Source organism: Hylaeus anthracinus, unplaced genomic scaffold (assembly GCF_026225885.1).
Source record: "Hylaeus anthracinus isolate JK02 unplaced genomic scaffold, UHH_iyHylAnth1.0_haploid 5, whole genome shotgun sequence".
In the NCBI taxonomy this organism is placed as follows: Eukaryota; Metazoa; Arthropoda; class Insecta; order Hymenoptera; family Colletidae; genus Hylaeus; species Hylaeus anthracinus.
The window spans coordinates 1,445,239-1,458,517 of NW_026535322.1; the positions used below are offsets into that span (position 1 = coordinate 1,445,239).

Here is a 13,279-nt window from a genome sequence, read left to right on the forward strand (position 1 = left end):
TGTTTGTCGGTTCGGTTGCCATCTCGTATGCGCAGGGGTACCCCTTTAATGCGGCAACCTGTGCTAGCCGGTTTGTCGGTTCGGTTGCCATCTCGTAGGCGCAGAGGTACCCCTTTGATGCGGCAACTTATACTGGCCGGTATGTCGGTTCGGTTATCGTCCCGCAGGCGCAGAGGTTACTGTTTTTTTACCGGTCACATGGGCTTTTTCTAAATAAAGCTGTTTTTTCACGGATGCAATAACTTTCGCTTAGTCAGATACCGGCGAATGAGGGATGCGCGTCTAGCCATAGACTGTAGACTCTATACAGATGTCTAGCAGTCTCATGAAATTGCAATGGCAATGTAATATGGCGATCATGGCTTCACTCGGGGTTCAGCAATGCTCGGGCCCTATATTTCTATGTCCGAGGTACAGTTAAGTGAGTTGCTTTAATCACAACGTTTCGTTTTGAGGTTGTATTTTATAATGGGTGTCGACAAAAATGAGGAGTATCCCGTGAGTTTAATAATTCCAATGAATATTTACCTGTGTATTTCTAACTTTAATATAAGTTATCTGCTACGGTTTCCCCCAAATGATCTGTATATCATGCCACGTATGGTACACTCAGTAACTTGAAAATATGTTTCTATTTGAAATTTACGTATATATTAATATATTTTACATGAAACTACTTATGGTTTACATAAAGTACGTATAGTTAGATTTACAATTCACGTTTTGAAATTACCGGTATGGTATACCGAGCAATTGTAAAATTTTTACGAAGATGAACTCCTTTTAGTTATCCTATTCTTTGTTTTATAAATATTTAATGTATTGAGCTAACAATTATTATTATTCTAGCCTGTACGCGTAACTCTGTGGGACAGTTCTGCAGTGAAGAATGCATTGGATGATATGGTTAAGGATGTACTTATAAAGAAGTATAACTACATAGAAAACTACGCATTACTTGATGGAAGATTAGCTCTTTGTGGAGTTGCTGTAATAGTAGCTATTATCGGGTTGCTCTTCGACTATCTTTATCCATTTCCAGCATCTAAATCTGTGCTAGTTGTTTGTGTCACAATATACTTCTTTGTGATGGGTCTTTTGTCACTGTATACAACACATAAAGAAAAGAACATATTTGTTGTTGCAATTCAAAGGTAAATTTCAATCTATTCAAAATTGTCAACTATTATTTTCAAAGGTAAGAAATGTTTTTTCAAGTATTAAATTAAATTTGTTATATTTCAGAGACCCAGCAGGTTTCAATCCTGATCTCATCTGGGAAGCAAGTTCCTATATGAATAAATATGATGATAAATATAATCTTGTATTGTCCGTCAGAAATACAACTACGGAAAATTCAAATGAGACTAGTGTTACAAAATCTGTGGGAAATTTCATTGATGTCAATGGTGTTGTTATTCGAGAATTAATAGCAAATGTTGTAACAAACATGCACGATAGTTTAACCAGTCAACGCAAAGAGAAGTAGTAGTGAAGATAACACTTGTTTCATCAAACATGATTGTCATTCCCTTATATCGCATAAAACTATTCATTTTTTTCGTGTTATGTATTTTTTATTGAAATAAATATGATATGAGAATAAAATTTAGTGACTTAAAATAATGTATGTATTGTAATTCGTATCTAAATGTAACAGGAAAAACAAATATAAACTTTCACATAGCCATTACTAAAACGAAGTTTCTTTGCCCACTTACATCTCTAATAAATTATTTACGTAGCTGAATCATATATTTGTCAATTTTTTTTTACAGTATGCAACCACTAAAATTAAACAAAAAATACAAAAGAACATAGACGTCTAACGTTAATGATGAATTAAAGTTATTGTTCATTGTTCCCCAAAACAGGACCGTTAACATAAATTTTGTATATGATTGTATAAGAATGCTCGACTAAGAGCAACAGATAAGTTACTTCAAATATGATAACAGCTAGTTTAAATAAAAATAACCGTTTTCCAGTTCGATGATTTATAAATAATCTATGTCCTATAATTAACCGTGCGTCGTGTCGTCTTCCACAAAGTCGGCTGCCTCTTCTCGCGTTACGCACACTACGTGGGAAACTTTATTTCTGAATTTGACGCCGTAAAATTTGTTTGCATGTTGTAGTAATTCTGGTCTGTAATAGATCGCAATTAACACATTTAAGAACTATATACGTTAGATACGAATACAAGATTACCTGAATGTTGTCGTGATAAATTGGGCATCGGAACTAAGTTCGTGGATCATGTCTGCTACAGCTTTCCTGTGTTGCGCGTCTAGAGCTTGATCGATTTCATCGAACAAGTAAAAAGGTGCTGGGTCACACTTTTGAATTGCAAATATTAACGCCAACGCTACCAGTGATTTCTGTCCACCGGATAGTTGATTCATTTCTCTCATTTCAGCTCTATGACCAGTAAAAGAAACCCGTATACCTGAAAGTGTTAGCAAAATTTCGACGATTGATTTACCTTTTCATTTTTGAAGTTGTTACTTGCAATCTAATTGTCTTGTTCTGTCTTACCAACTCCAATAAATCTGTCGGAATCTGCTGATTCTGTCGTTGTGTCGTCTCCTTCCTCGCCATCCGCTGTCTTCATAACTAATTGTGCGTGACCTGATGGTACAAGTTTTTTGAACACCTCGCTGAAATATTTACTTACCTAGAAACAGAATAATCCAAATAAAAATAATACAAAACTATAATTACACGAAAATTACGAACTATAGAATAAGTTTATGTTACATACTTGTTTAAAAGTAAATTGAATTGCTTCACATTTTCGTTGCTCGAGCACTGACATCAATTCCTTAATTTTTTCATCGCCTCTATCCAATTCTTCTTTCCTTTTTACCAGTTTCTCTTTTTGATCGCTGAACGACATGAACTGATCTAACGCTTTTTTATTTACATGACTGGAATAAAGGGAAAAGTGTTTAAGCTTACATAATATAAAATTACTATATTTCATTACTTATTACAATAGTGTAGTTATTTATACCTGTATTTTTTTAAATGATTGTTCGCTTTTTCCATTTCTTTGAACAACTGTTTGGTAGACATAACACTAAATTTGGAGTACACGTCATGACTAGGCAGTGCACCGAGTTCAGTAATCTTTTGAGTACATTCTACTATTTTCTGTTGCAAAATATTCGATTTGCTGGCTAGTTTTTCTAAATCCTTAGCATCAGCTTCTATTTTCTCCTGTGCTTCTTTTTCCTTAACTTTCCACTTTTCACCTTCCGTGGACTCTGCTTTTTGCTAAATAAGAAGAAATAATATATAATAATTTATATAGGCAAAATACTATTAGTTACCATGTTTTATCTTTACCTTCTTTATAGCATTGCTGACTCTTTCATTCTGAGCTTTAAAATCTGAATTTACTTTTGCTAGTCTCTTTTCGATATCTGCTAATTGTGCTCTTGATGATTCTAATTGACGTTGTCGATCTTCCACAGATATCTCTTGTAAAGCTTGAACCAATTCATCTTTCCTTCTGACTAAATTATTGGTCAATAAATTTTCTAATTTATTTTTATCAGCTTCTAGTCGCATACGTTTAGCAAATGCCTCTTTATTATCTTTTGTTAATCGTCTTATATCGTCGTTCAATGTATCGACCTAAAATATAAACGTTAGTAAACTAACTGTAAACACTATTTCATTAGGTTTTTTTGTTTCTACTTTCACATGCCTGACGCTGATCAGCAACAGATAATTGTGCCATAAGTTCCTGGTGCAATTCACTCTCCAAACCTTCTTTCGTTGCTCGCATAGCTTCTAAACTCGACGTACATTGCGCAAGGCTTCTTTCTTTTGGTGTACGGTATCTTGCTATCGCGCTCAGTTCTTCTTTCATAAGTCGTATTTCAGCCTTCATTTTATCATACACATCTCTATAATACGATAAAAATTAATATTTTTGAAAACTCGGCGGAACTAAACGTAGAATTGAATTGAATGATAACTTACTTAGCTTTACTGTTCTTAGTTTCAGTTTTTTGCATTTCACTAACATAGGAGCTGATATTTTGGTCTGCCTTCCTGATCTCGTCTTTAAGGGTTGCGAGCTGAGATTCAAGGGATGAAATTTGCGACATTAATTCCGATCTGGTTTTCTGTATTTCTAAACGTGATCTTGCTGTATTAAAGTATCCACCTGTTAACGACCCTTTCGACGATACTTGGTCACCTTCTAGGGTCACGCAATCCAAACCCGAAGTGCGAGCTAGATTTGTCGCGGTTTCTAAATTACGGCAAATTAATGTTTTCCCAAAAATATATCTATTTCAAATAGAAAATTACAAACATATAGTTTCATCAAAGTTAATTATACAGTATCAAAAATTCTATTAGTTATTCACCTCAAAGCTTTGTCATACTTCTCGTCGTATTCCAATTTCGAGATCATAGGCATAGCGTCGCCAGTTTTTGGATAATCTATCTCTTTTACATGAAGTCGATTTAAAGGCATAAATGTTACTTCACCTGGAAGTCGTTGATTGTTCATTTCTTTCAAAATTTTTGTCCCGAATTTATCGGTTTCCACGATATGGTGAAACAATCGATTTCCAGCAGTTACTTCTACAGCCATGTAAAAGTTCTTCTCGCAACTGAAGTTCTCGATCACAGGCCCATAATAACTACTCACTTCGTGGGCCATGTCTCTACGTGTTCTAGGATATACGTGCGTTATTTATTTTGTAATCGTTATATGAATACTTAGCGAATGTAAAGTGATACTTACCGAAATGTATCTAGCACTTTCCGTACACTATCACGTCCATTTAGAATAGGTTTTCCGGCCATGGACCGTAAACTTTGATCTGCTTTTGCCAAATCCTCTTTGAGTCCTGACAAATTAAGTTGCAACACGCTCTCTTGACGATATCTGCAATATTATAAATTTAATTTGCATCTCATTAAATATTCGCAAGCATTAAAACTATTGTAATGAACGAACTGTTCTTTTCGAGTAGCTTGACACTGGTCCTTTAATTTGGTTAATTCATAGTATTGTTTATTATGCTCATCTATCGATGACCGTTGCTGTTCCATTTCGCGCGTGTGTTCTTCAATTTTTCTCTCTAAAATAATTTGTTTCTCCGCATCTTTTTTTAAGTCCTCGCTAATTTTTCTTTGGTGTTCTTCCTTATCTTTAATTTGTTTGGTAAGTTGCTTAAGCTCGTTTTGTATCCATTTATCCCTCTCGTCCTAATACAATGGAATTATTAAAACATATGTTTATCCTATATTTTTATCTTGCATTTAATGAAGTTATATTCAATACCCTGCTAGTAAACTGGCTACCACGACCCTGCTTGGCGTATAATTCTTTTCGCTTTTGCTCTTTCAATTGTAACTCACGTGTACATTCCTCTTCCAAACGTTTCATTTCTTCATACTAAAATAAATTGCCACTCATAATTTTAAGTCATATTTGAATTTATTGGACAATGGACATTATAACATACTTCTGGCTTGAGTACTTCTAGTTCTGCCTCCTTTGCTGCAATGTTTACTTTTAATTTCTCTAATTCCTGTTGAGCACGCTTTCTACTATCATTATCTCCTTTTACTTCTTCCAGTAAATCATTGATAGTTAAACTCAATTTGGTTCTCTCTTTTAATAATTGTTGTTGCTCAGCACTGAAGAACATTTTCCGTGTATTATGTAAATTCTTATTTACATACATGTTTATGAATATTACCTAAGCGTGTCTCGTTCTTCTTTTGCGGATTGCACTTCTTTCTTTGCTTCTTTAAGACGTTTTGTTGCAGCTCTCACCATTTCCTGGGCTGTTTTTGCTTCCGCACCTAATCGCGCTTGTTCAGCGCCACTATTAGCCCTAGACTTTTCAAGATCTTCCAGCTTTCTTTTATTTTCTGTAAGCTCCCGCTGATGAATTGTATATTCCAAACAGCGACGTTGTTTATCCCAACATTGGTACTCTTTAAGTTCTTCCTTTTCTTCTTCCAAGGTTTTCAGACGTTCCTCTGTGATTCAAGAATAAAGTAAGCATTTCCAAAACAGCTATCACAATATTAAATAAGGATTTACCTATTGTTCGTAAAAAGTCTTGAATTTTTTCCAGTTTTCCTTCGGTTTCTTTTAAAATAAATTTTGACTCTTCTCTTCTGTCATCGTACACTCTGGTACCAGCTACTTCTCTTAATAATTTAAGTCTTTGCGAATCAGGTGCTGTTGCCATTTGATTTATCTATGGAATATAATTTGATGTATTTTCCTGTATTAAAAAATCATGTATTTACTAGAGAACACACCTTTCCCTGCTTCACAATGTAATATGGATTCGATCTTGAAAAACCAGCCGATTCTAATAAATTCATAACATCGTTTCTAGTAACTATTTTTTTATTAAGGAAATACTGGTCTTTTTTTGAGCCAATCACTCTTCTCAGAAACACTTCTTCTTTATCTATCTATAGGAATAAGCAATCAATTTATAAAATAAAATTAAAAAAACAATCAACCGAACATAAAAAAGTTATAAGATAATAAAAGTTAAGTACTGGTAATCTTCCATCAGAATTGTCAAATACGATTTCCACATGCGCAGAAATAACTCTTGGTCCAGTTCCTTCGTGCAATAAAGCCTGCCTCTGTTCTGGTCTGAGATGAGAAAATTCATCACTTAAAACAAATTGAATTGCATAAAAAAAATTACTCTTGCCAGAACCATTTCTTCCAACTAAAAATAAAAACATAATGTATGTAATTTTTATTAACTTTGATGAAACATTTGTACATACCTACTACATTGTGTCTTGGATCAAAGGGGTCTACTACTGTTTGTTCACGGTAAGATTTAAACCCCTGTACAATCACCTAATCGAAGAAAAATAATCGATGTTACATATTACTAATTTGCTACGTAAATTTAGGTGTAGTGGTAATATGTTTTAATAAGTTTATGTTCTATGATTGACTCATTCATTTTGTTTGACGTTAATATCTGGAGCATGATTATAAATTAATGACAAAAATTAATGACAATGCATCGAAAGCAATATTTGTTTATGTTACAACTAAATAGCATTAACAATATTTCCTTCGTACGCTCAGCGTCTGTTGAAAAAGACGTACTTTTGGAACACGCAAAAAGCGACAGGAATTGGAAAAGCAAACCAAACATTATTTAATATACCTGTTTAATGTACATGATGTTATTCTCGTGCTACGTTCTACGGCAATTCAATTAGAAAAGTAACTTCTCTGTCCCATACATTTAAACTGATTCAACCGACAACCGACTTTTTGGTAGACCGACATTTATAAAGTGATCCACGACAGGGATGCCACAATTGCGCACCATTTTTCTCCGCACGTTTCTTAAGATGGTTATGCGCAGGCGCGATAAACAAATGATGCGCATGCGCAGTGCTTGGAGGCCACGCAGCCGGCCAGTAAAGTATCTAATACAATTCGTGAAACTGGCGGCCTTAGTCGCCCCCCACAAAATAGAGTTATGAAAGGCAAAAAAATGAAATACATACCGGACACAACGCACAGTGGTCCACATTAAAAAATTTATTGACATAGGATAAAATACTGAACTTTCTCGTGAACTACTGTGCGTCGTGTCCGGAATAGCTTGCTCCTTAGTTTGTGCCATATGAGGCCCCCAGGCTGCTACCCAGTGTGCCCGTACAATCGTATATTAACGACCCTGATCCTGTAAAGGACGGAACATCTTTGTGTCTTTGTCGTATGCGCAAACAGGCTGCGCAGTCGTCTCTGCACATTTCTCCGCATTTTCGGCCAAACGCGGAGAAATCTCCGCGCTTTTGGCATCCCTGTCCACGATGTCTCTAGATTTAGGCGGGAGCATTGAGCTCTATCCTGGATAGAGCTTAATGGGCGGGAGACTTGATATAGCTACCATTACACAAGCAAGAAAATACTATTTTTTAATTATAAGTATATAGGGATTTATGAATAACTATGAAATTTGTTTAAAACAAAAATCATTAGAATATCTCTTATTAATCGGATTCGGACGTGCTTATTATTAATTATATTTAAGTTTAAACGGATTCTCCGCACAATAAAATGGTACAGTTATCTAGAGATGAATCCTAACCTCCACATGTATGGTCAATTTTTTGTGCCAGAGGACACAATCCTCTGAACAAATGCTGCCCACTTTAGCTACAGAAATACTGTATATTTTTCTCCTAATATAGATAGACTTAAAAATAACATAAAAATAATCAATAATTTCGATGCAAATTTTATTTTAAAAAGGATAAGTAGGAATAATTTTAATTCTAAATTATCAATAAGACATGTCACTTAATGATGAATACTCAGTGCATCACTTTGAACTTCATGACTTAGCTGTGTTTGCAAGTTAGATAATTTATTCTTCAATGCAGCAATGCCCATCATCACAATATTCTCAGGTTTTAAAGCTCCACTACTTTCAACATTGAAATAATATTTATTTGGTTTAGCTTCCCAATTAAATGATGCTTCGTCTGAAACATTTTATAATAATTAATCAGAAACACCATAATTAATTTCTTGACCACTATAAAACTTACATTGATCCTCTTCCAATTCACTGTATTCTGATTTTGGCCATTCATCAGGTTTTGGGAACAATGTATGTCTCATGGAATTGTCTGGATCATATTCAAAGCTTACACCAGCAGTCGGATTCCATTTTGCATGTTCCTTTCCAAAGCCTTTCTTGGCATATGCTCTTAGTTTTAATTCTTGTCCCTTACGTAATTTTACTATCAGTATCTCTATAAAAAAAAAAAGATTAGTTGGTATTAACAATACCAATCTTACATTTAGTATCAACACTAATAGATGCATAGCTTTGAAAAATATTAACCATCTGTTTCTCCATATTCGCTGGCATCATCCTCTCTGTGTCTGGATGTGACAGGCAATACTCTTGGATCACTAGACTTAAAATCTGCAGTGGTTACATGCCGTGTTTGGTCTTCTGTGCATTTTACATCTAACGTAAACTCAACACTACATTCAGGACAGAAATCCATGCATTGGCAATCTCTTGTATATTGTATCCTATCAACAACCTAAACGATAGTATTGCACAATTGTTGAACTGTGTGTAAATTTGTTTTTTAGCAATTAATTGTTAGACGTTTAACTTTTAAATACTTACGTCGTCGCTAATCAACGGTATCATACCGATTCTGTGTGCTAAGAATTCATCACTTAAGACCGTAGAATTAGCTTCTAGTTGAATCCAATCGATAGCCATAGTAGGTGTTTCTGCGATAAACACACGCCTCATGCTGTTTGCTACACTGTACAAATTAAAAACATTTAATAATAGAAGGCGTAAAAGATCGCAACATAACCTATCTTACCTTAACTCGGTATCTTCTACTTGAAATTTCACATTTTCTTCGGTTAAATCGGAAATGTGAACCGATGGTTGATTAGCGTACGGCATTTTGTAGAATTTGTTTTATTAAAGAAGTTAAAGAGTCGTAATTTACACGTAATACACTTGTCTCGATCCTTGAACGATACGTCAAATTTTCTGTGCTTGTGTTTATTAGGTTAAGCGGTTAGGTGAAGTTAGGTTAGTAACACCATAAACCTACTATTACACATTCGTGGATGTTGCAAATGGAGCCCCATTGCAGATCATGCAAAACAAAAATACTTCCCGCTTTTATTTAAAAAATGTGCTGACTTTGTTATTTGTCAGTATTATGAAAGAAGACCTTTTAAGATAGCTAGTACGTTTTATTTAAAAAATTCATTATATTACATATCGTTCATTACATAATTCGAAGAGTAAACAAATTTGTGTCAAAAAGTGAATCTTACATCGGCAAGGCTGAGAATATATGATCTGATTATCCATGTTATTCAAATTTGTATCCCACTCGTTTAAATATTGAACGATAAGTAAAATTAAATTACTTAAATTATTATTTAGCTAAGTCACAATTTCGGTTTAATACGATCCTTCTTATAATTTCACACGAATAGAAGAATCAGGTGCTTGGAGTGTGCATACAATTAATTATACACGTAATAAATAATGAGAATAGGATATTATACTGGTAACTCTTACTAATAATAAGAAATGTCAATTCTATGGCACTAAAGTCTTGTAAAAATTGGAAGACTGAGAAATACTATCTGTTCAGTATTTCAAATATGTTTGTGCAATTATAAATGACGCTAATACAAATATATTCTAAATGCAGCATAAATAGGAATACCAAATCATATAAGAGCTGAAAGAACAGTATTTAGAAGTATTCAAAATATTTTCATTAATGTAAGTTAATTAGATATTAGAAAAAGAGGTATAGATTTAGCTAATGCATCTGAACGATTGATTTTTAAAGTTCGTCTTGAAAACGCTCAATATCTTGTAAATGTTCCCCGTAATCGGTGGCTTCACTACCTACGAAAGCGTCGTGATGATCTAAAATTTCATCGAAAGACAACCTATTGTCGTGATCATCATCGGATGCTGCGAATAGATGATCTACTTCATCATCAGCTATTTCTCTGAAATATTTATGTATTATTAACGTTTTACAATTATCAAACAATTAGAATACTGTATAAATATTTAACTTACTCGTTACTAGGTACCAGCCATGAAAGTATTTCATCTGAATCCAGTCGTCCATCCCCATTTTTATCATGTTCATAATCAAATTTGTCTTTCTCTATTAGCAACCATTCCTTATTTTCTGTCTTAGCTCTATTCCCAATAAATTCTTGGAAACTAATAAATCCATCTTTATCAGTGTCTTTGTCATCTAAAGCTTGCCTGAGTAGAAGTGGGAACATTCTAGGTGTCTCTTCAGGATGAGTATAAGCTTTAAACTCTTCTTTGTCCAGATAGCCATTTCCATCTATATCAGCAGCCTCAAATGTTTGTTTATCATCATTTATAATCTTATAATCCTCTGCCAAATCTTCTGGATCAGAGCCATACGTGTCTTGCAGAATTTCATTCCAGGTGATTTTACCATCTTCATTTTCATCAGTTTCTTCTAATCGATCTTGAGATTCCTCTGTAGAAAGCATGCTATTTCCAAGATAAATTTATGCGTATCCTCATTTTAAATAAACCAGGCAATGTTCCTAATATACATACCTAAATGAACGTAAAATCCAAGCTTTTAGTTCGTTTCTCTCTATAAATGTGTCATTGTTTAAGTCCATTTTTGTCAATAAAATCCCTAAACGCCTCTTTGATTCCTTCATTGGAAGTTTGTCAAATTCTTCTGCTTCTTTTACACTTCCTGGGTAAGATACAAAAAGGTATAGTTCACAGAAATCCAAAGCAATCGATTTACTTTAAATTCCTCTACAAATAATACATAACAATGCACACCAAGAATAGCTTCGTGATCAAACTCCTGATGGTGTTCTCCCCCTGCATAGTGGTCCATGTCCCGTGGACTAAATGCACCATCCTCTGTTCTCTCATTGCTATTAGGTTTGGTGTGTTGATGAGTGTGTATATGCGCGGATGCTGCACTTCCTGATGAGAATAACCCAAAAATCGTAATAACTAATAACAGAGGAATTCTTACACGCGTCCGACGTGTATACATCGTTAGTTTTTGAAGAAGCCTGAAAATGATAATATAAAAACTGAGTAACCTCACAACATCAAGATTTGACAGAAATGCCGATATACACAGCAAACACCATTACGAATCTTCTCGACTGCTCGTCGTTTACGCATGCCGTGTAATCGCTCTCGAAAATCGATTTTGATTAAATTCGAATATTCATAGACGGTGGCACCCGACGAATAAACAATTTTACGCGTTATTATACAAAGTTAAGGTGTACTGGTTAACTTTGTTACTAGATAAATTTACGCACATGTTTGGAACTGTCAAATTGTTAAAGTTGACCGATCATGGTGTTTTGTTGGAAAGATTTAATACACACCGGTTCCTTATTCGGAAGTCGCGATTAAGGGAATTTCCGATTATGATTTCCTGGATTTAATTTACAATTTTCAATGTTCGAAAACGTTTTTTTTTTTCTTTAAGAATGTCACCGATGCAAGCACGTGTCAGAATATCAAACGTGTTTTGTCGCGTGAAAAGCGGAGGACGAAAAAAACGGGGCGAAGCCGCTTTAGCCGCGACCAGTATGTGCAGTCATGACTTTGTTCTAGGGTGCGCGTACAAAAATAGATTAGCCGTACTGATACGTGTTCTATTTATTTCTAACTTCTGTGATCGTTCATTGAGAGAGAAAATTGCTTCGAATTATTAAAGTTTAGCAGTGCAAAGTACAAATACGAAGCCTGGAGATAGTCAAGTGCATTTGCACAAAATTCTTGAAATGCAATTTTCTTAAAAACGTACGGTTCTAATCGTTACATCTAATTTTAGATATTGATTTTCTAACATTAAAAAAAATCAACGCTAGACAGTGTACTTCTTTCAATCTTCTACAGCTACTTATATTAACTTTGTACACTTATAGAGTCGATTTATAAATAATTTGAGTTTAAGGTGATACGTACTTTGTTACATTTAGTTCTCTTACATTTTCGTTCAAATTGGTCTTTTAACGAACGTCTGTTTTCAAACAATTGAAACTATTTGTTTTGTAGTTGTTCATTAAGAATGATGTAATGATTTTTACAAGAATTGCATTGTTTATACGCAAAATGTTCATTTTCAAATATCAAGATCCCTTACAATATTTCTACATTAAATTTTTAAACAATCACAGTTTCTCTTGTGGGTTCTCGGTATTTTTGTTCAAATGAATAGTCATCTAGCAGTGAGCATACCGAACTAATTTTCGGAGTTTAGTCAGCGCCTCTATCGGGATGTTGGAAATCCGCCTGTTATTTAAATACAGGCTGGTGCTAACTGGACCTTGATGACGATCGTAATTAGGAAAGTAAATATACTGCAGTTAACAAGTAACACTATAACTATATTAACAATAACGCAGAATGAATAACACACGACTCAACGCTACGACTCGTTATATCGGAATGAACTAGAATGGACGTCCATGCGGCGTCCCCCACTCCACACATACTGTACGCGCGGTTAAACACACGCCTGCGCAGAGCGATACGCCATAAGGCGAGTCCCCACAGGGAAAATGCTCAAGTTTTCCATCTAGCGGGAACAGTAGGAACTGTTTTCACTACAAACTTGGGCGTTTTACCACCGACGGCGCCACTGACAAAATTTTTGTGACACCATCTAGCAGAAATAATAGGAACTACATTTA

At 34.6% G+C, this 13,279-nt stretch overlaps 4 protein-coding genes across 11 annotated transcripts; 1 reads left to right on the plus strand and 3 right to left on the minus strand.

Moving 5' to 3' along the window:
* Positions 1-204: 204 nt before the first annotated feature.
* Positions 205-1,699, plus strand: LOC128895360 (signal peptidase complex subunit 2). Of its 3 annotated transcripts, none has more exons than XM_054157897.1 (3): positions 205-421; positions 850-1,154; positions 1,246-1,699. In XM_054157897.1, exons 2-3 carry the CDS (start codon positions 904-906, stop codon positions 1,487-1,489), a joined length of 495 nt encoding a protein of 164 aa, XP_054013872.1. In that variant the 5' UTR covers positions 205-421; positions 850-903; the 3' UTR covers positions 1,490-1,699. The 3 variants fall into 3 exon arrangements, with proteins under 3 accessions (XP_054013872.1, XP_054013871.1, XP_054013870.1); XM_054157896.1 differs by having other exon boundaries at positions 214-411; XM_054157895.1 differs by having other exon boundaries at positions 283-498.
* Positions 1,609-7,389, minus strand: LOC128895341 (structural maintenance of chromosomes protein 3). Its single transcript, XM_054157858.1, has 19 exons — positions 7,191-7,389; positions 6,796-6,871; positions 6,556-6,734; positions 6,307-6,465; positions 6,083-6,242; positions 5,733-6,018; positions 5,496-5,670; positions 5,312-5,425; positions 4,985-5,235; positions 4,769-4,912; positions 4,386-4,697; positions 3,994-4,305; positions 3,716-3,917; positions 3,352-3,642; positions 3,017-3,279; positions 2,765-2,930; positions 2,539-2,677; positions 2,212-2,449; positions 1,609-2,148 (listed from the first exon to the last, which is right to left on the minus strand). The coding sequence occupies exons 1-19, from the start codon at positions 7,203-7,205 to the stop codon at positions 2,022-2,024; spliced, it is 3,609 nt and encodes a 1,202-aa protein (XP_054013833.1). The 5' UTR covers positions 7,206-7,389; the 3' UTR covers positions 1,609-2,021.
* An 867-nt stretch (positions 7,390-8,256) lies between these two features.
* LOC128895359 (DNA-directed RNA polymerase II subunit RPB3) lies at positions 8,257-9,632 on the minus strand. Its single transcript, XM_054157894.1, has 5 exons — positions 9,394-9,632; positions 9,186-9,330; positions 8,889-9,096; positions 8,590-8,796; positions 8,257-8,523 (listed from the first exon to the last, which is right to left on the minus strand). Exons 1-5 carry the CDS (start codon positions 9,477-9,479, stop codon positions 8,339-8,341), a joined length of 831 nt encoding a protein of 276 aa, XP_054013869.1. The 5' UTR covers positions 9,480-9,632; the 3' UTR covers positions 8,257-8,338.
* On the minus strand, positions 9,479-13,026 carry LOC128895352 (reticulocalbin-2). Of its 6 annotated transcripts, none has more exons than XM_054157884.1 (5): positions 12,825-13,026; positions 11,397-11,638; positions 11,157-11,304; positions 10,632-11,087; positions 9,479-10,558 (listed from the first exon to the last, which is right to left on the minus strand). In XM_054157884.1, exons 2-5 carry the CDS (start codon positions 11,617-11,619, stop codon positions 10,387-10,389), a joined length of 999 nt encoding a protein of 332 aa, XP_054013859.1. In that variant the 5' UTR covers positions 11,620-11,638; positions 12,825-13,026; the 3' UTR covers positions 9,479-10,386. The 6 variants fall into 6 exon arrangements, with proteins under 6 accessions (XP_054013859.1, XP_054013858.1, XP_054013857.1 ...); XM_054157883.1 differs by having other exon boundaries at positions 12,552-13,026; XM_054157882.1 differs by lacking the exon at positions 12,825-13,026 and adding an exon at positions 11,966-12,201.
* Positions 13,027-13,279: the final 253 nt, after the last annotated feature.

What these genes read in the sequence shown, in the direction of transcription:
- LOC128895360 (XM_054157896.1), top strand. Translation starts at nt 382, where the DNA reads ATGCTCGGGCCCTATATTTCTATGTCCGAG. An exon ending in CCTATATTTCTATGTCCGAG is followed by an intron (nt 412 to 849) that starts GTACAGTTAAGT and finishes TTATTATTCTAG; the next exon opens with CCTGTACGCGTAACTCTGTG. An exon ending in TTTGTTGTTGCAATTCAAAG is followed by an intron (nt 1,155 to 1,245) that starts GTAAATTTCAAT and finishes GTTATATTTCAG; the next exon opens with AGACCCAGCAGGTTTCAATC.
- LOC128895341 (XM_054157858.1), bottom strand. An exon ending in AAAGTGCTAGATACATTTCG is followed by an intron (nt 4,698 to 4,768) that starts GTAAGTATCACT and finishes CGTATATCCTAG; the next exon opens with AACACGTAGAGACATGGCCC. An exon ending in AATCATTTAAAAAAATACAG is followed by an intron (nt 2,931 to 3,016) that starts GTATAAATAACT and finishes CCTTTATTCCAG; the next exon opens with TCATGTAAATAAAAAAGCGT.
- LOC128895359 (XM_054157894.1), bottom strand. Translation starts at nt 9,479, where the DNA reads ATGCCGTACGCTAATCAACCATCGGTTCACATTTCCGATTTAACCGAA. An exon ending in TACCGTTGATTAGCGACGAC is followed by an intron (nt 9,097 to 9,185) that starts GTAAGTATTTAA and finishes ACTATCGTTTAG; the next exon opens with GTTGTTGATAGGATACAATA. An exon ending in CGAATATGGAGAAACAGATG is followed by an intron (nt 8,797 to 8,888) that starts GTTAATATTTTT and finishes TTTTTTTTATAG; the next exon opens with AGATACTGATAGTAAAATTA.
- LOC128895352 (XM_054157880.1), bottom strand. An exon ending in TGGATTTTACGTTCATTTAG is followed by an intron (nt 11,088 to 11,156) that starts GTATGTATATTA and finishes TCTTGGAAATAG; the next exon opens with CATGCTTTCTACAGAGGAAT. An exon ending in TGGCTGGTACCTAGTAACGA is followed by an intron (nt 10,559 to 10,631) that starts GTAAGTTAAATA and finishes TAAATATTTCAG; the next exon opens with AGAAATAGCTGATGATGAAG.